The sequence below is a fragment of the Ostrea edulis genome, chromosome 8 (assembly GCF_947568905.1).
Source record: "Ostrea edulis chromosome 8, xbOstEdul1.1, whole genome shotgun sequence".
NCBI classification, from domain to species: Eukaryota; Metazoa; Mollusca; class Bivalvia; order Ostreida; family Ostreidae; genus Ostrea; species Ostrea edulis.
Window position 1 is genome coordinate 46,506,898 of NC_079171.1, and position 18,167 is coordinate 46,525,064.

Consider the following 18,167-nt stretch of genomic DNA (forward strand, 5'->3'; position numbering starts at 1 on the left):
TCAGAATTGTTTCAATTTGTCTTTACTTGGGGTGTTATGTGACTTGATTAATAAATATGAAAATTGGACTTTTGAAAGTTTGAATATTTCTATTTGGTGGTCTAATTACACAGGATGCTCTGACCCAACATTTTACGGAGAGAACTGTGACCAACCGTGTCCCGATAAATGTCAAGAGAAGAGGTGTAACATCAGTACGGGATACTGTCTGGGCTGTATACCGGGTTATCAAGGTCTTCGCTGTAGTCAAGGTACTCACCGTTTATTCTGAGTTTATTGTTTTCCAAAGTAGGCCCTCTGAAGCTTTCATGCACTTCTGTTATCAATCTGCCATTCCCAAAACACGTAATCCAAGCAACCAGATGAAATGCTCCGTAGTGCACCGATTACAGCAGTACCAAGGTCTCTCCGAGTCTAATAATGATATTTCTCTTCCCGCCATTCTTTTTAACTGGCGTAACGAAACTACACCTGTTGTTGCTAAAACGGAAAGTAATTTAAGAATTAGAATTATCAAAGTTGTTAAGATAACAGCAAAGGCCGGGTAAATGCATATCAATGCTTTATTTTGATTAAAGATGAAACTCGTAAGATGTTTAGAAGAGGTAAAACAATTTTACCGTATACCTCTGCACCATACATTGATTAAGTAAAGTGATTATTTGTATAAAAGTTTAAAAAGTTTTTTTTCTCAAAATTATTGTGATTTTGGCATTGGTAGGTGTTAACGAGAAGTGAAACCTATTAATAGAGTATGGACATAACACATAGTTTGACACAGGGTCAATGTGTTCCACCCCCTTCCCCTTCTTGTGGAAAAAACGTCTTTAACGCACAAATATTTACACATGATGCAGTTTATGTGTGTACTTACATTGATCATGTTACAACAATAATTCATGATCTTATTAAGTCAACCAGTTGAACAGTTTGTGTTTTATTTACTATTTACCTTTTAAAACTAACCGAGACTGGGTGACCGTGACACTTTAATCTTACATTTTTAAAAATAAGCTAGAACTTCCGGCACTTTATTTCCAATCTAATTGCCACTCCTGTGCATCCTTGTTGACTTCACGTATACATAAGGTGTCTGACAGAGTATACGTTTTAGGTGACCTGAGTAAACTCAGGTTACCCATTGCCATTGCTTGTCGTCTGTCGTCATGCATCTTGCGTCGTCCGTCCTGCGTTAACAATTGAACAATTTTAACTTCTTGATAACTATCAGTCTAATTTTTTTCAAATTTGGTATGAAGCATCTTTGGGACAAGGGAAACATAAATTGTAAATTTCAGGATTCATGTACTCTTGTGGCCTTAGGAGTGGGACAAAAACTGCCCCAAATCAACCAATTTTCAACAATCTTCTTCTCAAGAACCGCACATGTGTAAGAAAAATTAAATGCATGGTGATGGAGAGCGGGAATGTCTCTACCAAAAATTGTAAATTTCATAATCCCCGGGTAGGGATTCCGACCCCAGGGCGGTGCCAAATTGTTATATTATGCTAATGTGTAAAACGCTTTAATAACATCTTCTCTGGTGCTATTGCTACTAAATTGAAACTAAGTGGATAGAGCAGGTAGTCTTTTACGAAAATTGTAAGTTTGATTATCCTCAGAGTAAGGGTTCTGACCCCAGAGTAGGCTAAAATTAGTATAAAGTATTGATGTGTAAGTTTGCTGATACTGTATGAAATCTAAATGCATACTTAGGAATATTTCAAATAATAAACATAGTTACAAAAATGCTTACACAATTGCAATCAAATATGGGATAACTAAAATGTGAGTAAAGGGACTTAAGACCAGACCATCTTACAAAGCGAAATAACAGTATCTTACACCTGATTTTTTTCTCAAGAAGCACTAGGTCAATAACAATGGAATTTAATATGAAGCACCCTCTGGTAAAGGGAACTTACATCTTTTCAGTCGAAAGGTGATATCTTTTTTTAAGGTGTACAAAATTGACAAAATATCACCCAAGAGAAACCAATGCTATATGTCAAGCAGGAACGACTGGGACATTCAAATTAAACTTTGCACAATGTATCGTTGCATGGAAAGGATTCAATTCCATCCACTTTAAATGTTACATCCCTTGGTATTTCCAGGGAACAGTATTACCCTATTTTCGATTCTCCAATTTCTGTAGCATTTGAGATTGAACATTGCTATCTGCAGCTTTTCAACTCTCTACAATGGCGGGGTAATTAATAATTATCAGAAATTTCAAGTTATATAACCAATGTTATCTTTCGTTCGTGTACCTATTAGAAAAGAACTAATATTGGAATAGTGAAAAACAAAATGGAACTAGATAAAATATTTCCTTCTTTTCAACATCAGTTTATAGTTGGGACTCAGATGTGTTTAAATCATGATAATGATCTCACAAAGACATCGTGAAAGGAGGACTGAATTTTTCATATGTTTATTTTGGGAAACCGCTTCTAAATATTATCGTTTGATTCATATTCAAAATATGGCGGAAAAGATTACTAGGAGGGGTAAGCATAATCTTTTCGCTGGTGGCGGTGATAAAATAATCAAATCAGGGTACAAGGGAACAGTCTCAAGTGATGTGAAACATGTCATATAACATTTTACTCATTGGCAAGTTGTGTTGGTAAATAGGACTGTTATAACGCAAGGCGAAGATAACGAACAGTGATCAATCTCATAACTCCTGTAAGCAATTCAAAATAGATAGTTGGGCAAACACGGACCCCTGGACACACCAGAGGTGGGATCAGGTGCATAGGAGGAGTAAGCATCACCTGTTGACCGGTCTCACCCGCCGTGAACCCTATATCCTGACAATACGATTTGCAAAATGCAGACTTTAAACGAGACTGTTGAAAACAAGTGTAGCTTCACTTCATTTATCAGAAGCTTGCCTCGACTTAAAAACTGGCCATACGTAGAGCAATTATGTGCGTATGAAATAAGCTAGGATACATAAACACCATATCCAGGTGATAATGGAATATTGCTACAAAATATGATAATTTGATGCCGTTTTGACAGTATATTTTTGGGAAATTATTATATCTTGATTTTGAAATGAATTACCTTCATAATGTTTTCTTCATGCAAAATATACTTTGGGGCAGTATCTTCTGGTATACATGATGCTATTGGTTTCTTCCAGAATGTGATGGTGGGATGTACGGCGCAGGCTGCACACAGAAATGTGGTTCCTGTCTAAACAACAAACAGTGTCATCATGTTAACGGCACGTGTTTGAGTGGCTGTTCTTCAGGATACCAGGGAGGACATTGCAAGGAGAGTGAGTTTTATATTTATTATACATTTATTGTAAGACTGCATGTAATTGGTATATAATAGATATTGTAAGACTGCATCCAATTGGTATATAATAGATATGTATAAATCATGAAGTACAGTGACTTGTTCATCGAAGTAACCGTCACAAAATTTAATACCTTGCGAGTAAACACAGTGACAAAGTGAATAACAAGAGTGTTTATACACAAAAATTGAGGTATTGTACATTTTGAAATTGTTTTCATCTAAGTTATTTATTCATGTATATTTGCAAAACAATGATGACAGAAAACGGGGTATTTCATGTTTTGTCATGAGTAAATGCTTTGCCATGTGAACAAAATATAGAAACGGCAAAATACATACATGTATGAATATACTAAGAGCTTTAGTCGTTTTTGATACTTTATAACTTTGATATTTATAATGTTATAACGCTTTAACGTAAACAAAATAATAATTCACCAGACTGTCCCAGTGGGTATTTCGGTATCAATTGTGAGAACAGCTGTACCGTGTACTGTGGTAGAAATGGTAGTTGTGATCAGACCACCGGGATATGTGATGGAGGATGTGAGGAGGGGTTTATCGGGCCTCTCTGTGGTACAGGTAACAAAATAAAGAATTATCTATCTTTCCGTCTTAATTGTTTGATAAGTGACGGCCATCTGTTCTACAATATGAGCAAAATCCAAGTTGTTGTTTTTTTTTTTGTTTTTTTTGTTTTGGTTGTTTTTTTTAAATGATAAAAGGGATAGCTATTATGATGATTTAGTTCCACCCTGAAACCAGGGATCATGAAAATTTCAACTTTGGTAAATTACTACCCGCACCTATAAGTCTATGTTTTTGAATGTTTTACATTTAAACACAATATGATCAGCCATCTTTATAGATAATTTCTATATTCAGACAAACGAACCACTTCTCGATCTATGTTGAATAACACTTATCTTACAATACAATGTTGAATTAAAAGCTAACACTGATAACACTGTATCTATCTGCGTTTTCCATCCATAGTTTGAAGATTTGTAAGATTGATCAGTGTTCGTTATCTTCACCTTTCCTATAAGAAAAACAAGAAGTGTATAAAATGAATCGGTCTACAAGTTAAAGCATATACATGATTCTAACTTGCCTTTGAACACCGTAAAACCCTCATTATGTTCTGCAATACCACCATGTAAATTACTAAACCAAAAATACATGCACCAAATTCTGAAACTAAAAATAAAGATCTTAAACAAACGTCGTTGTTTAAAAAAAACTATTGTGAATAAAACAATCCAAATATTCTTCAATTGATATTTATACAAATGATACAAATGACCAAAATATAGCCGCTGCTGCTGCGGTAATCACAAACGACGTTTTCTCTGCATGACGTCCGAATGAAGTAAGAATTTATACCACCAAAGCAAAGACCACACAGCCTGCCTTTGAATACATTGAAAATTTATAATGATATTTTACTATATTCACAGACTCCATATCTTGTCTACAATTAATGTGCAACATGAACATTGATCATTCATACATTCTAGATATTGTAAACCAGTACTATCGTCTACCTAAATAAGGTAAATGGTTGAGTTCTGCTAGATTCCAAATCATATTGGTATCTACGACAACACCACAACGCAGTGGCAAAAATGCACTTTAATAGAATATTGTACGTAAAGCAGATATGAAATACTCTGTGGTTTCTATGATTTCGGGTTCACTTACTGGGATACATTTAAACGACATATGAATGCAAGTGAGCATTGTATATAAATAATGCGTCCTCGATACATTGATGCCTTAATTTGTTTTAGTACGGTTTTGTTTTAGAGGTATTATTTTCCCCTATAGTTTGAAATAAATTATTTCAATAAATACCAAAGTACAGCAACTTTTAATACTTCTAAATATTGCGTCTTATCATTTATTATTGCTGAAATAGTTTATTACTTTTATTTACAGAAGAGTTATCATCCCGCGTTACAAGTTGTACAGATGACAACACCGCCACCATCATAAGTATTGTAGTATCTATTTTTATAGTGCTTATTGGAAGTATCATCAACTTCCTGATGTGGAAGAGAAATCAGAGTAAGTATAAAAAGTTAGATGTATGTACATTACAGGAAACAATAATAAAAATGTCGATTGTCTTTCCTTCACAGATTTTCCTTAATATTGAGCACTTAAAACAAACACATAAAAAGCGAAAATTAATTTCAAACATAAAGTGAAGATAACGAACAGTAATCCATCTCACAAATCACATGGAGAATACAAAATTAAAGGGATAGCAAACACGGAACTCTGGGTGGATTTGGTGTCTACGAAGAGTAAGCAGCCTTTGTTGACCGGTCATACCCGCTGTCAGCCTTTTATCTCGTCAATCAAACTCAGTTACAGAATGACATATAATTTGTTATGAAACATAACAGATAACTTTTTTAATTATTGACAGGTTGTACCTGCAAACTAGATCATTATAAGTGCAATATAATTTATGAAATGTTTACTTTAAACGATACTTAAATCTCTGAAGCATCAAGTTATTTGTCAGTAGTCTGCTTCAGTTTGAAATTGATCATACGCAGATGATGCTCACGTATATCAAATCAATTAAGAAACAGAAACAGCAACATCAACAATATTGAAAAAAATACAAATGTCATATTGTAAGATACACTACCTGTGTATATTAGCTCCAAAATATCCTCACATTATAAATTTTGTGTACCCTTAACGTCAGTATCCATGAAATATATATCTTATAGACAATTGTTTAATACATGTTTATGATATTGTTATTTCAGCAGAATACGCAAAGAAAGGGTAACTATCACATTTGATTGTATACTTCATTTCTGTAAGACACGTTTAAAAAGTTGTTAATTAATCGGATACATTACAAGGTATGTTTTATTGATTTCAGAGAAAACTGTAGAAGTGAAACAAGGAGTGCTCACAATTCAGGTAAAAGTATCTTTTTGTCACGAAGGTGATAGTTTTAAAGATTTGCAAACTTTATCTTAATGCATTCCAGCTTGTAGGCGATTATTGTTGATGAATTGTTACACGTGCATATCATTAACATTCTAAATATTTCATGTTCAATAATGAAACTAATATTTCGTTGTTTTCTGTTTACTCTGCTTTACAACGTGTTATCTCAAACGATGCTTGATCTGAAAGTGGAGTGACGGGATGCTGTAAACAATGGAGAACCACATTTGCACAAATTCAGCACTTGACATAATATATTCTTACACAACGTTACTCACCGTCAAATTGTGCTACATTTTATTCATATGTGGATTGTTTATTTACTTTCCGAGCTCCAGATAAGGGGGAAGAGTTGCTCTATTATGCATTGCTTTGTGAAATACGCAGTGGAAATAAAACAGAGTACACATACACATTGAATTTGTAGATATGCATAACACTCTGAAATATATTTTCTTCCTATAAAATACTCATGATTTTGAAAACGAATTAAAATTAACATTGATTTCTGACTTTTCTTGAAAGGCATATAGATTAACATACATATCTTCGTACATTTTGCTGGTAGTCTGAAATAAAATATGCATTTATTTAAAAGTTTGGGGAGGGGAATGTGTACTACACTTTGTCTTTGAAAAAATACCGTTAGGATCTCGGGACTTTCATAAAAACATTAACAAGAGAGGACTGCAAATTCGTTTTCACTGATAAGAGATGGAATTTTCATTGGTTTCTGTTTTTAATTTCCATTTTCCTAGTAAACTCAAAAAAGAAAAAAAAAGATACTTCTGAATTCTGGAAACTTTCAAAGTGAAGTCATGGTCATATGGTTGTTAGTTCTTTAAATTTTGATTTGGATAACATGGAGTGGCATATGTTATTTCGACATTTAGTCCTTATCATGTAAATTATATATGTCTTGTGTAATATATCAGCGATATGTAAATTGCACAAATGTAATTTTTATGGAAGGAGCACTTGACCCCTTGTATTGTAAATTATTAAACATATGGGATACTTGCTTATAATCACTTGTTCGATTGACCATATCTCTGACACGTGTCACAAAACTGTGGTAAACAGTAACGTCAACCAATCTGCAGTTTTTTTTCATCTAATGAGGCGGATATTCATGTTTCTTAATTTATATGAGTTAGGGTAGATAACATTTTAAAACTTGATACCACATGCTAATTCTACTTTCGCTTTTTAAATCATTGAATAATTTGCTACAGATGAAAATAAATTACTTGCTTATTTGGTCAAAGTAAAAATTGTACTTAAGATTTTGTGTCTCACCCAAAATCACGACTATGAAGCATGCGTCTCATACGGTTAAAATATTGTGTAATGGAACATAATGATCGGCGTGTCAGTTTCCAGAAAAACCTTTTAAATATGCTTTCACGGACAAGTGAACTTTGATTATTGTATCCAGTCACCTGTAGTATAAGCTGTTGTGATTTCTGAGAATTGTAAACGCCGAAAATGTCACTTTGATACCACGTTTACTGCATGCATTTGAATTTGAGATGTAATGCAGTATCAGTTACCTATGCTGTTACGTTTGTTTTCTGCAATTTCTTTTATAAATCAACATCTCGCATTAAAACTCGGGTCAAATTGTTTTATTTCATTCTCAGATATACCAAGCGGTTCAAATCGGTATGTATGTGTTGAATTGTTTAGGGAATGAGCTTAATATTGAGGTGGTTTATAAGCAAGACTACCTTATAGTATTCACTATCCAACATTATAGTAATATATTGACACTATGGTAGAGGACACATTATATCAAACAAATTATTTTATTACTTAAATTAATGAACATAAGGATGGAATCGGTAATTTTCAGAAAATTTGAAATGAAACTGAAATTTGTATCACGTGTATTTCTCAATAACAGGGTTGAATCCCCGTATGCAGAACTGGGAGACTGTGACAAACCGAACACGTATGAGGAACTTCACCATTATACCGAATCTACCGGGAAAGTCTAAGACGAGTTATTTGTACTGCAGTTATTTCCACCGTACTTAGTTTTCTATGATGAACTTTCACATAGAACGTATAGCCGGAAAAGTCTAAGACGAAGATATATATTATTTTTACTGCATTTATTTCCACCGTATTTAGTTTTCCATAATGAACCTTCACATAGAATGCAGTACATTTTTGACGTCGAACGTCCAATGCATTTCATTTCGTTGTCCACAACACTGACCGTTGATGAGTGTGTGCAATCTAATGTCTCAATGATTTGTGAACATATGAAGAGAGTACGTGGGATAAAACTGTTGAATAATTACTGATATCTTACATGAACGGTGTGAACCTGTCTTTATATATTTTGAATGTATATATATTGTTATAATATCATTGGCGCCCTAGCGATTATATTACATGACAAAATGACCGTGATTAACTGAAAACTCACGGGAAAACATGATAAATTGTAATTGTATGTATTGGAATCTATCAATGTTATTTTCATTAATTTATTGGATCAAAGAAGTACTTGCGGTTTAGGCGAAATTCTGCCAAGCTTTTATGAGGAAAAATTAGTTTGCGTTGCAGATATTTTCTTCTTTAATTTTTAAAAGAAAAACTCATACAGGTACTTATTCTCAAACACATATGAAAATCAACTAATACATGCGTATGCGTAGTACATAATTAAATAAAGTAAGGGTCATGAAGCTATTTGTGATGTTTTCTGATGGTTTTCTATGGATAAACCAGTGAAATTTAACAAATATTTCGTCGTCGTCCGGAAGACTTTTTGTATGGCTTGAAAATTTACGAAGAAACTGACAATTCCTCTTAATTTCATCCCAGACGACGAGGGAAGAAGGGTTAAAATGTCAATTGGAAGATGTTTACAGAATTGTCATCATGACGTAATTTCGAGTGATGAAATTCCCACTTCTTGGCAGTTGAAGAGGTAACGGGAATCATTGGGGTAGTACATGTATTTTCAAAAAATATATGCTGATCGGATATTTATTTAAAGGGTTTAACATTTATTGGAAACATAATAATAAAAAAATGAAAAAATTCCGGATGTATTTAAGTCAATCTTACAGACCGGATTTCATATGTGTTGTTATTGCCAGTGTAAAGATAACGGTGTATATATAAGACCTACCAAAGCTCCATGAGAATTCATGTTACACACACGATAATCAACATTTAAATATTTTATCTGATGATGAATGAATAATTTCACAAACAATGTATTCGTTGAAAATTTAAGCATTATATTAACTATGTGCATACATTTCATTAAATATAAAACAACATGTGATATCAACAGTAGACGACAATGTTTTACTTAGACCAATTTCACCCAAGGCGCGTACGTACATCAATGATATTTAGTGGACGTGTGAAATTTTTAAGAAAGTATACAATTGTAATCCGCGAATATAATTTTTTACGTACCACCCCTCCCCTCAACATTTCAAAAAGGACGATACGTGTCTAGTGATACATTGTACCATTCTTGTCTACTGATTGTGTGTTGTAGCATTGTAACATTCTTGTATACTGATTTTGTGTTGTAACATTGTACCATTCTTGTCTACTGATTGAGTGTTGTAGCATTGTATCATTCACCATATTTGTTTTAACAATTGTTTTTACACATTTTTATTACTTGTGTAAACAAATTTCATCATCAGAAATTTAACTGTAAAATAAAATTCGAGGTTATTCTTCAATTTAAATCCCAGAATGTCACACTATAGTGCCCAGGTATGCGCGTTAGCTGCAAACATACTAGCGTACATTGTATATGTTATCGCCCGAGAGTGCTACAATGCAGCTGCAATGGAGGGAATTCCAACAACGAATAACTATTTCTCTCCGATCTAAGTTGTCTCTTTTTTAAATTCACAAATTATATGTTTTAGGAAGCTTAAACACCAGAGAACACTAATTTATCCACGTTTTAAACAACGCCATATCTCACTGATTTATGATATATAACAAGGCTTGTAATTCAATCCACCCCTTTTCGTACCCCATGAGAGATATTTCACGATTAAAAATATATATATTGCTTACCAGCTGGTTTCATAGCCCCCTTCACTTCCGGTAATATTCTTTATGATTAAAATTCTCTAATAACAACTACCTACCCGTTGTATGTTTTAAAATGGAAGTACTATCAGCCCCGTCAGTGTTATTGACAATGCGCTTTCTTTCTATATAATGGTAAAGAAGTTCGATTTGTTGACACCCTCCTCTCTTCTCTCTCTCTCTCTCTCTCTCTCTCTCTCTCTCTCTCTCTCTCTCTCTCTCTCTCTCTCTCTCTCATATGGTAGGCAGTCGAAACGGTATACAGTAGTGAAAAATTAAGTTTAAACGATGAATGAAGTGATGTTTTGAGGATATGGTATATTGAGTACGTGCTTTATTTGAATAGCTTTCGGCATTGGGTTCAAACTCACTACGTCCCGGTTACGGAGCGAATGTTATACCACTGATTTCCGCGACCGTTTCATGATTATCCCCCCTCTGAAATTGTATTTCTAGTTTCTCAGAAAAAAAAAACTGCGGTTTTTTTTCCTGAGCATACCTATAACATGACATTTTGCTCCAAATGCCAAGCGTATGCTATCGAGAGTCTACATTTATGATGTTTTATCATCAAATTTCATGGAATATTGCGTATGCCTATTAAAACAAATACCGATGAATTCCATTGTGTTCCGGTTCGTGAATTACTACATTGGTTATTACACAAACTGTGTATGAAATTATGTGATTTGAGTGTGAGCTACCTTTGGTATCGTCATCTTTTTTTCTCTCAAATGCACGCAGGACTCTAATAAATATAAACATTTTTTTTCTTAGAATCCGCCACAATAAAGAGATTTGGAGACATAAATAAGAAATCGCTGTTACCAGTGTATCAATACTTCTTTAATTTCGTGTTCGGGCCATTATATTTCTGGAATAGAAAAGCTTTCTGCGAATACCTGCAGTTCTTGTCCTGCGCGGCATATCTGATGTGGTTTCAATTTACATTTAATACCCATTCAAATCAGTACAAGAACTAATAATTTCAAATTTATTAAAAATGAATAATTCTATGCGTGATACAGTTTTTATTTTCCTACCAAGAACATCCCTTGGGAGAATTCTCGAATATTGCAGATGTACGTCAACGTTGGTGACGTCGATAGTTTAATATAGAATATCCCGTTGAATATATAACAGCTGCTATGGTAGATTAAGAATAACAATGGTCATTTTCATAATGTCACATTCTCAAATACCAGATTTAATATTTTTGTGAATGTTCATGTCAGGGCAGATTTTGGCTAAACCGTACCTTGTTCTTCTTCACCCCCCTTAGGCACTTAGGATACAACGACTTAGCAAAATCACACTGTGGCTTCTTTGCTAGTTACACAAATTAATTATAGGATCCAGTGATGTAGATGGGGGAGGGGTGTTATCCAAAAATGATTCGATAAAAACACGTGTAACACCCAGTGCCAGTTAATCTTTTATATAAATTGTACATTAAAATAATTGCCTATAAATAGTAGCAGCATCATATTGAAAAACCACAAAAATGTCCCTCAGAATGGGGGTGGGAAGGGCCAATCCTCGGAAATTCCCTCTGGATGTGCCATTTGGATGGAGACTATATTCAAAGGCAAACAATTAGATGTGGGTTTTACTGTCTTATGACAGCATCTAGTTTGTATTGGAGGCATTTCATTTGAATGATTGTATCTTGTTTAACGTTTCTCTTGAGAATGTTTCACTCATATGGAGACGTCACCAACACCGGTGAAGGACTTCAAATTTAGATCATTGCTCGGCGCTTACGGCCTCTAAGCAATGGGGGTTCATCTACTGTGACGGGAAATTCACTTCCAGTGCCATCTCCGAGGACCCGTGACATTTACACATGATGCCGAGCGTTTGGCGATGAAACTGTCACTACCTGTTTTAACGATCGAGTCTGTCGCGACCGTGATTCGAACACAGACCTTCCGCATGCAGGGCAAACGCTCTAACCTCTAGACCACCCCAACGTTACTTTTTCATTAACGTCCTATGTAACTTATTAATGTTTTCACTTGAAACGTCTAAGTAGTAAGTCGTAATAATTTTATATTGCTTCCATGATTTCATGGATGATTTCAGCTTCTCCATCGTCAACCCACATTTATGTAGCAATATTCCGTTATCACCTGATATGGTGTTTATATATCTCAATTGATTCGATATGCAAGAGCTTGTTCTGCGTATAGTCAGTTTTTAAATCGATGTAAGCTACTGACAAACAAGTTGATGGTACAGGGATTTCAACAGTCTCGATTGAAGTCAGCATTTCGCAAATTCTATGGTCGTTATAACAATCTAGTTCGTCAATACAACCTCGCATTGGGTCAAATGCTGTCTGACGTGTTTCATACCGATTGTTAAGCCGTTTTTGGCACACTGATTTTGACTGCGGATAACTCCGTTTACCTGATCAGGATATGGGGCTCACGGCGGGTGTGACCGGTCAACAGGGGATGCTTACTCCTCCAAGGCACCTGATCCCACCTCTGGTGTGTCCAGGGGTCCGTGTTTGCCCAACTATCTATTTTGTATTGCTTGTAGGAGTTATGAGATTGATCACTGTTCGTTATCTTCACCTTGCATTGCGTGTTTTGTCATATTATTGTAACTTTTTTATACGCGGACCAGTCATAGTTCTCTTTTTAATGCTTTATTGCGAAGTTGATCTCAAATTCTGTTAATGTTGTTTTCGCATCATCGAATCATACCATGGTTTATCTCGTGGGCGAACTGCATACTACGTCAAAGGATGATGGCCATCTTTGTTTCCATGAGATACAGACTGTGGACCGTGCACCAGTTGAGAACCAGACAATAAGCTGTTCTGTTCATGGACGATATGTTATATACCACAATGAACGGAGACCGGGTGTTACCTACCCTAGCTACTACTCACGAGACGCATATAATGAACTATGTGAAGTGGAAGTTCATGGTTGATAGTATTGCTGAACATTAGAATTTAGCTTATATATTCAGAACAGAATTTTTTCTAGATCTTATAGCCTATGGAAAGTTTGATACTTTTTCACTAGTATTCAGATGACCGATAAGGGTTGTGGGCCTCTTGTGTGTTGTGCAAACAGGGGTTAGGGTAGGCTCCTGAGAAATTAAGCTTAAAAAATCAAGGGGTTCATTTTCATCATACGTAACGGGAACAACGTTTGATTCAATTTCTACACAGCGTCGTGCGCCAGAAATACTTCAGACGTTCAGTCTTCAGTCCGACTCCACACTGTCATAGATGACGACTTTTTAGCAGAAAGTATTTACAATGGGTTGAACATTTCCTCAGTAGATCGGAATTTCCTGAATTAATGTTTGATGCTGACATTTTAGTTATTCATAGTGATAGAATAATGGGTGATCTGCATGTAACAATTCTATGACTCGAATCACCCTTTTTTATAGACTAGTTTTAATCGCACATGGGGAAATTAGAGTCATCAATTTATAAACAAGATATGGTCTAAAAATATATTGATGATTTCATTTCAAAATTATGAATGAACATGGTTGCTATCAGCAATCCCTCCTTCCTCCCTCTCTCCGCCGTAACTCGGTGCGACGACACGACTCTATGAGCATGGCTATAATCTGACTGTAACTGTAAGGCAGTGAACATTCATAGAATTTGTTTTCATTTTTTCATGACTGGATCGTAAATTAATTCCAACACTTTACTTTCACTGTTGATTTAGTTATAATTCAAAATGTGTTATAAAATATTGTTTGAATTTCAGGGAAAACGAGTTTGAATTCTTCAATGCATATGCCATCAATCAAAATATGCTAATGATTGACTGGTTTTTGTTTTCTGCCGCACTCAACTTTTTTTTTCAGTTATCTGATGTGCCTAGTTTTTATTGGTGGGAGAGAGAACCCAGATACAATGTAACTGGGTAGAGACCACCGACCTTCCGCAAGTAAACTCAGCAACTTCCTCACTTACCGGAACGAGCGGGATTCGAACCCGCGCCGACCAGAGGCCGTGTGATTTTGAGTGCAATGCTCTAACCACTCTGCTACTTTAATTTATAGAATACAGTGGTTTTAGTGAAAATTGTTTGTTATTGGAATTACAATATTTTTAAATTCTCTTTCACGTGGTTTCTCATTGGAGGGGGTGATAGGACTTTCTACAAGACAAAGTGAGTAGACATGATAAATATGTTCATATTCGTTATGTCTACAATGGATGCAGAGGAGAAAGATATTGTCTATGTAATATTTCCTATTATTACAGCTGGTGGGGTTGCTAGGTAGTCAATATTTGATCCACCAGGTCTGAATGGTTCCTTGTTGACAATAATTGTTGACATATCTCTTTATCCACTTTTCTAATAATAATTTCGGAGTATTTGTTGATAGTGTGTATATTTCTATGAAATGCGCCATGCATTATGTCAGTGGACGCCATATTATTCTCACGCAACTGTTCTATGTAAGACGTCCCGGTACTATTTTTAAATAGTTAGGCCTAAACAGTATTGCTTTTCAGATCCATACATGTATAACTGATCATTTTCGTGATTGGTGTATGTTTGATAAACCAATAAACAAATTAGTTAGTATATTGGTTGTATTCTAAAGTCGATAAATTGTGTTGATATTAAAAAAAATGACTGATAATTCGTGTATCCTATTGATCAACAAGAAAGCAAAGTAGGGGATATTGAAGCGGGGATGATAGCAAAAGTAGTTCGGGTCAGAAGTGCTTTATGCAACTGGTATTTGACAGATATTGGTATATGAACCTAGCGATAAGCACCACAAGAATCAAGAAACTCTAAACAATACTGAATTGAAATATTCCGACCGTGTTACCGGTCTTCTGTAGCTTTTATTGATCATAGCAACTTAACACAAAAGTACTATGACGCCACAGTGGGTTTTTCCTTAGATGGTATTATTCCGAGTTGTTTTTTTTTTTTCGTTTGGTGATATTTTCTTTTTTATTAAATTGAGGTTCGCTTGTTACATGTACTATTTTGTTGTCTCAGATTTGCTGGATTTTTTTACGGAGGGGGGTCGCATATCTAATTACGCTGATTTACAAAAGTCCATTGATATCACCAAAGGAATCGTAAATTTTACAATTACTTACGTACAAGACAATTGCGGATTATGTTAACTTTATTGAACGTTTGTTTTACATGTGTCAGCTTCAGCGTTTTTATACTTTTTACCATGTGATTATTATGAACTCCTTTAACACTTTCAGTGTGTGATAAACAGGCGTATGGGCTGGGATGTTCGTCATCATGTGGGAACTGTAGCGATGGGGAGCCATGTCACTATCAAAACGGCACGTGCCCTCGGGGATGTAATGCAGGGGTATATGGGGAGAAATGCCAGATACGTGAGTTCAACATTTCTTGTTTCTTTGAAATACAATGTTCATGAAAAGTATTTCTTATAAATCAAAGGTGTACAGTATTCATAAGCATGTGTTATACCATTTAGAAATATCAGATATGTTCTTGACATTGGTATCTGTTTTCAAGGTCATATCCGAAAGACATATTACTTTCCCTTTTGATACCGAACGTTTTGCTAAGGAATGGTTTATACCTATGTTATGCGAACATCTGATGCGTCTGGAATCCATGATTGAATTCAAAAACCTTAAAGCAGCTATGCACCTTTCCAAATACACTAAACTACCGCTATTGCTATCAGATTTAATACGTCTTTATAGGTATGTTATGAAACGCAAATATGTTGTCTTATTCACCGATCATATCATTGATATGGTAGCATTAAGAATGAACAACATTAAGTTAAAATGACCGGCTTCCTTTTGATTGATTGATTGATTGGTTATTGTTGAATGTCCTTCTCGGGAATATCACTCATATCAAGTCGGGGGTTTTAGTCTCCAATCTGCTTAATGGAAACTACCAAAACGAAGCCCCCCCCAAAAAAAAATAATAAGGTAACATCACAGATGGTTAGGTCTACAACCAATCGCATATTCCTGGACCTTTCCGGTAAGCGGCAAACCAACCCGAGAAGTTGCGATTGGTTAACACCACGATCAGCATAACATTGCCTCGGTGTTCAATATTATACTTTTAATAATTTTGACGAGGTCCATTATTGTATGGAGATTTACAATAATAATAGTTATATACTTCTTATTCAATGAAAGATCCCTTCTCCCACCATTTACGATCATTAATAAATAATTATTATTCATCTAACATTTTCAATGGTTGTAATATATTTCGTAATTATAATCGTCATTGTTTCAATTTCTCGTGATGATTTATTAATAGTTACTGATGTGTAAAAAACGGATGGAGAAACAAGAAAGTTTGTATTTTTATTGAACACGTTCTATGATACAAAGTAATTAGTCTAAAATTGTCCAATGTGTCAGATATCGAATGACACGGGACTGTTCTGTACAGTTTGGTCTTTATAAATTTAAAGTTAAAACATTATACCGAAATCGTTTGTACACTAACTGGCCCTGTCCAAATAATCAGGTGATAGTATACAATGTTGCACTTTTTCTGTGTGCTATTCACGTAGTGTATTATGCTAAGTCAATAGGTGTCTGACATTTTTCTTGTCAATAAATTGGATATCACAACAAAATTATAGTACATTTTACTAATTGCGTAAGAATTAAACCATGTAATGCATAATGTGCATGTATTTGCAAATACCACCTGTCGTTTAAGTCAATGTTCTTTGTATCATTACATACCAATTGTTAGTCCGTCCTTTACTCACAATACTTGTTTTGACTACGGATTACTCCGTTCATCTGATCAATATAATGTTCACGGTAGGTGTGACCGGTCAAACGGGGATAATTGCTCCTCTTAGGCATATTACACAAACATCTGGTATTTCCAGGGGGCCGTGCGTGTCCAGCTATAAAAACGCTGTGTTTTTAAAGAATGTTTATGAGATTGCTCACTCTTCGCTATTTCCATCTTTTGATGGCAATGACACTTTTATGATACCCTTCCTAATGTTAAAATGTTTGATGGAGAAGTACGTTTCTATACAATTTACTTTTCGCCTGAAATAGCATGCCAAACTGGTTTTTATGGAAAGAACTGCGGACATAGATGCAGTGAGAACTGTGAAGTGACAAACCGTTGTAGCAGATTTACTGGGGAATGTGACGGGGGCTGTAAACCGGGATGGAAGATGCCAACATGTCAGCGAGGTAACTGTATGTCAGAATGAATCTAGTTTTAAAAACCAAACTGGTTTAAAATCCTAGTTTAAAATATGTTTTATTTAGGACAACATTATGCATAATGCAGAATAACGATGATGATATGTTTAAAAAAAATATCAGACCTATCTTATGATTTTAAAGTTAATTCTAATTCAATGCATGGTATATTTCCTGGCTTCTACTGTACGTGTGCTGTTTAAAGAGTAAAAAAAAAAAAAACGCCCTGTACATGTTTGCAAAGTTCCTTAGCAAAAAATGCGAATGCTACATTATTTTCATAATGTTTAAGAAAATAACCTTGTTATTAGTCCACTTAAATCTCACATTAGCATTCGTAATTTATTTTCGACGTCGGTAATATTTCGAATAATAAACATAGTTACAAAAATGCTTACACAATTGCAATCAAGTATGGGATAACTAAAATGTGAGTAAAGGGACTTAAGACCAGACCATCTTACAAAGCGAAATAACAGTATCTTACACCTGATTTTTTTCTCAAGAAGCACTAGGTCAATAACAATGGAATTTAATATGAAGCACCCTCTGGTAAAGGGAACTTACATCTTTTCA

At 34.8% G+C, this 18,167-nt stretch overlaps 1 protein-coding gene across 1 annotated transcript in view; it reads left to right on the plus strand.

Moving 5' to 3' along the window:
• LOC130049716 (neurogenic locus notch homolog protein 1-like) overlaps window positions 1-18,167 on the plus strand; it is a 60,858-nt gene that overhangs the window by 34,597 nt on the left and 8,094 nt on the right. Inside the window, exons 4-14 of the mRNA XM_056147661.1 lie at window positions 114-251; window positions 3,159-3,296; window positions 3,764-3,904; window positions 5,264-5,392; window positions 6,112-6,130; window positions 6,231-6,271; window positions 8,208-8,340; window positions 11,860-11,986; window positions 13,139-13,325; window positions 15,615-15,752; window positions 17,439-17,579. Coding sequence (XP_056003636.1) covers window positions 114-251; window positions 3,159-3,296; window positions 3,764-3,904; window positions 5,264-5,392; window positions 6,112-6,130; window positions 6,231-6,271; window positions 8,208-8,340; window positions 11,860-11,986; window positions 13,139-13,325; window positions 15,615-15,752; window positions 17,439-17,579 — 1,332 coding nt within the window. The remainder of the gene's footprint in view (window positions 1-113; window positions 252-3,158; window positions 3,297-3,763; window positions 3,905-5,263; window positions 5,393-6,111; window positions 6,131-6,230; window positions 6,272-8,207; window positions 8,341-11,859; window positions 11,987-13,138; window positions 13,326-15,614; window positions 15,753-17,438; window positions 17,580-18,167) is intronic.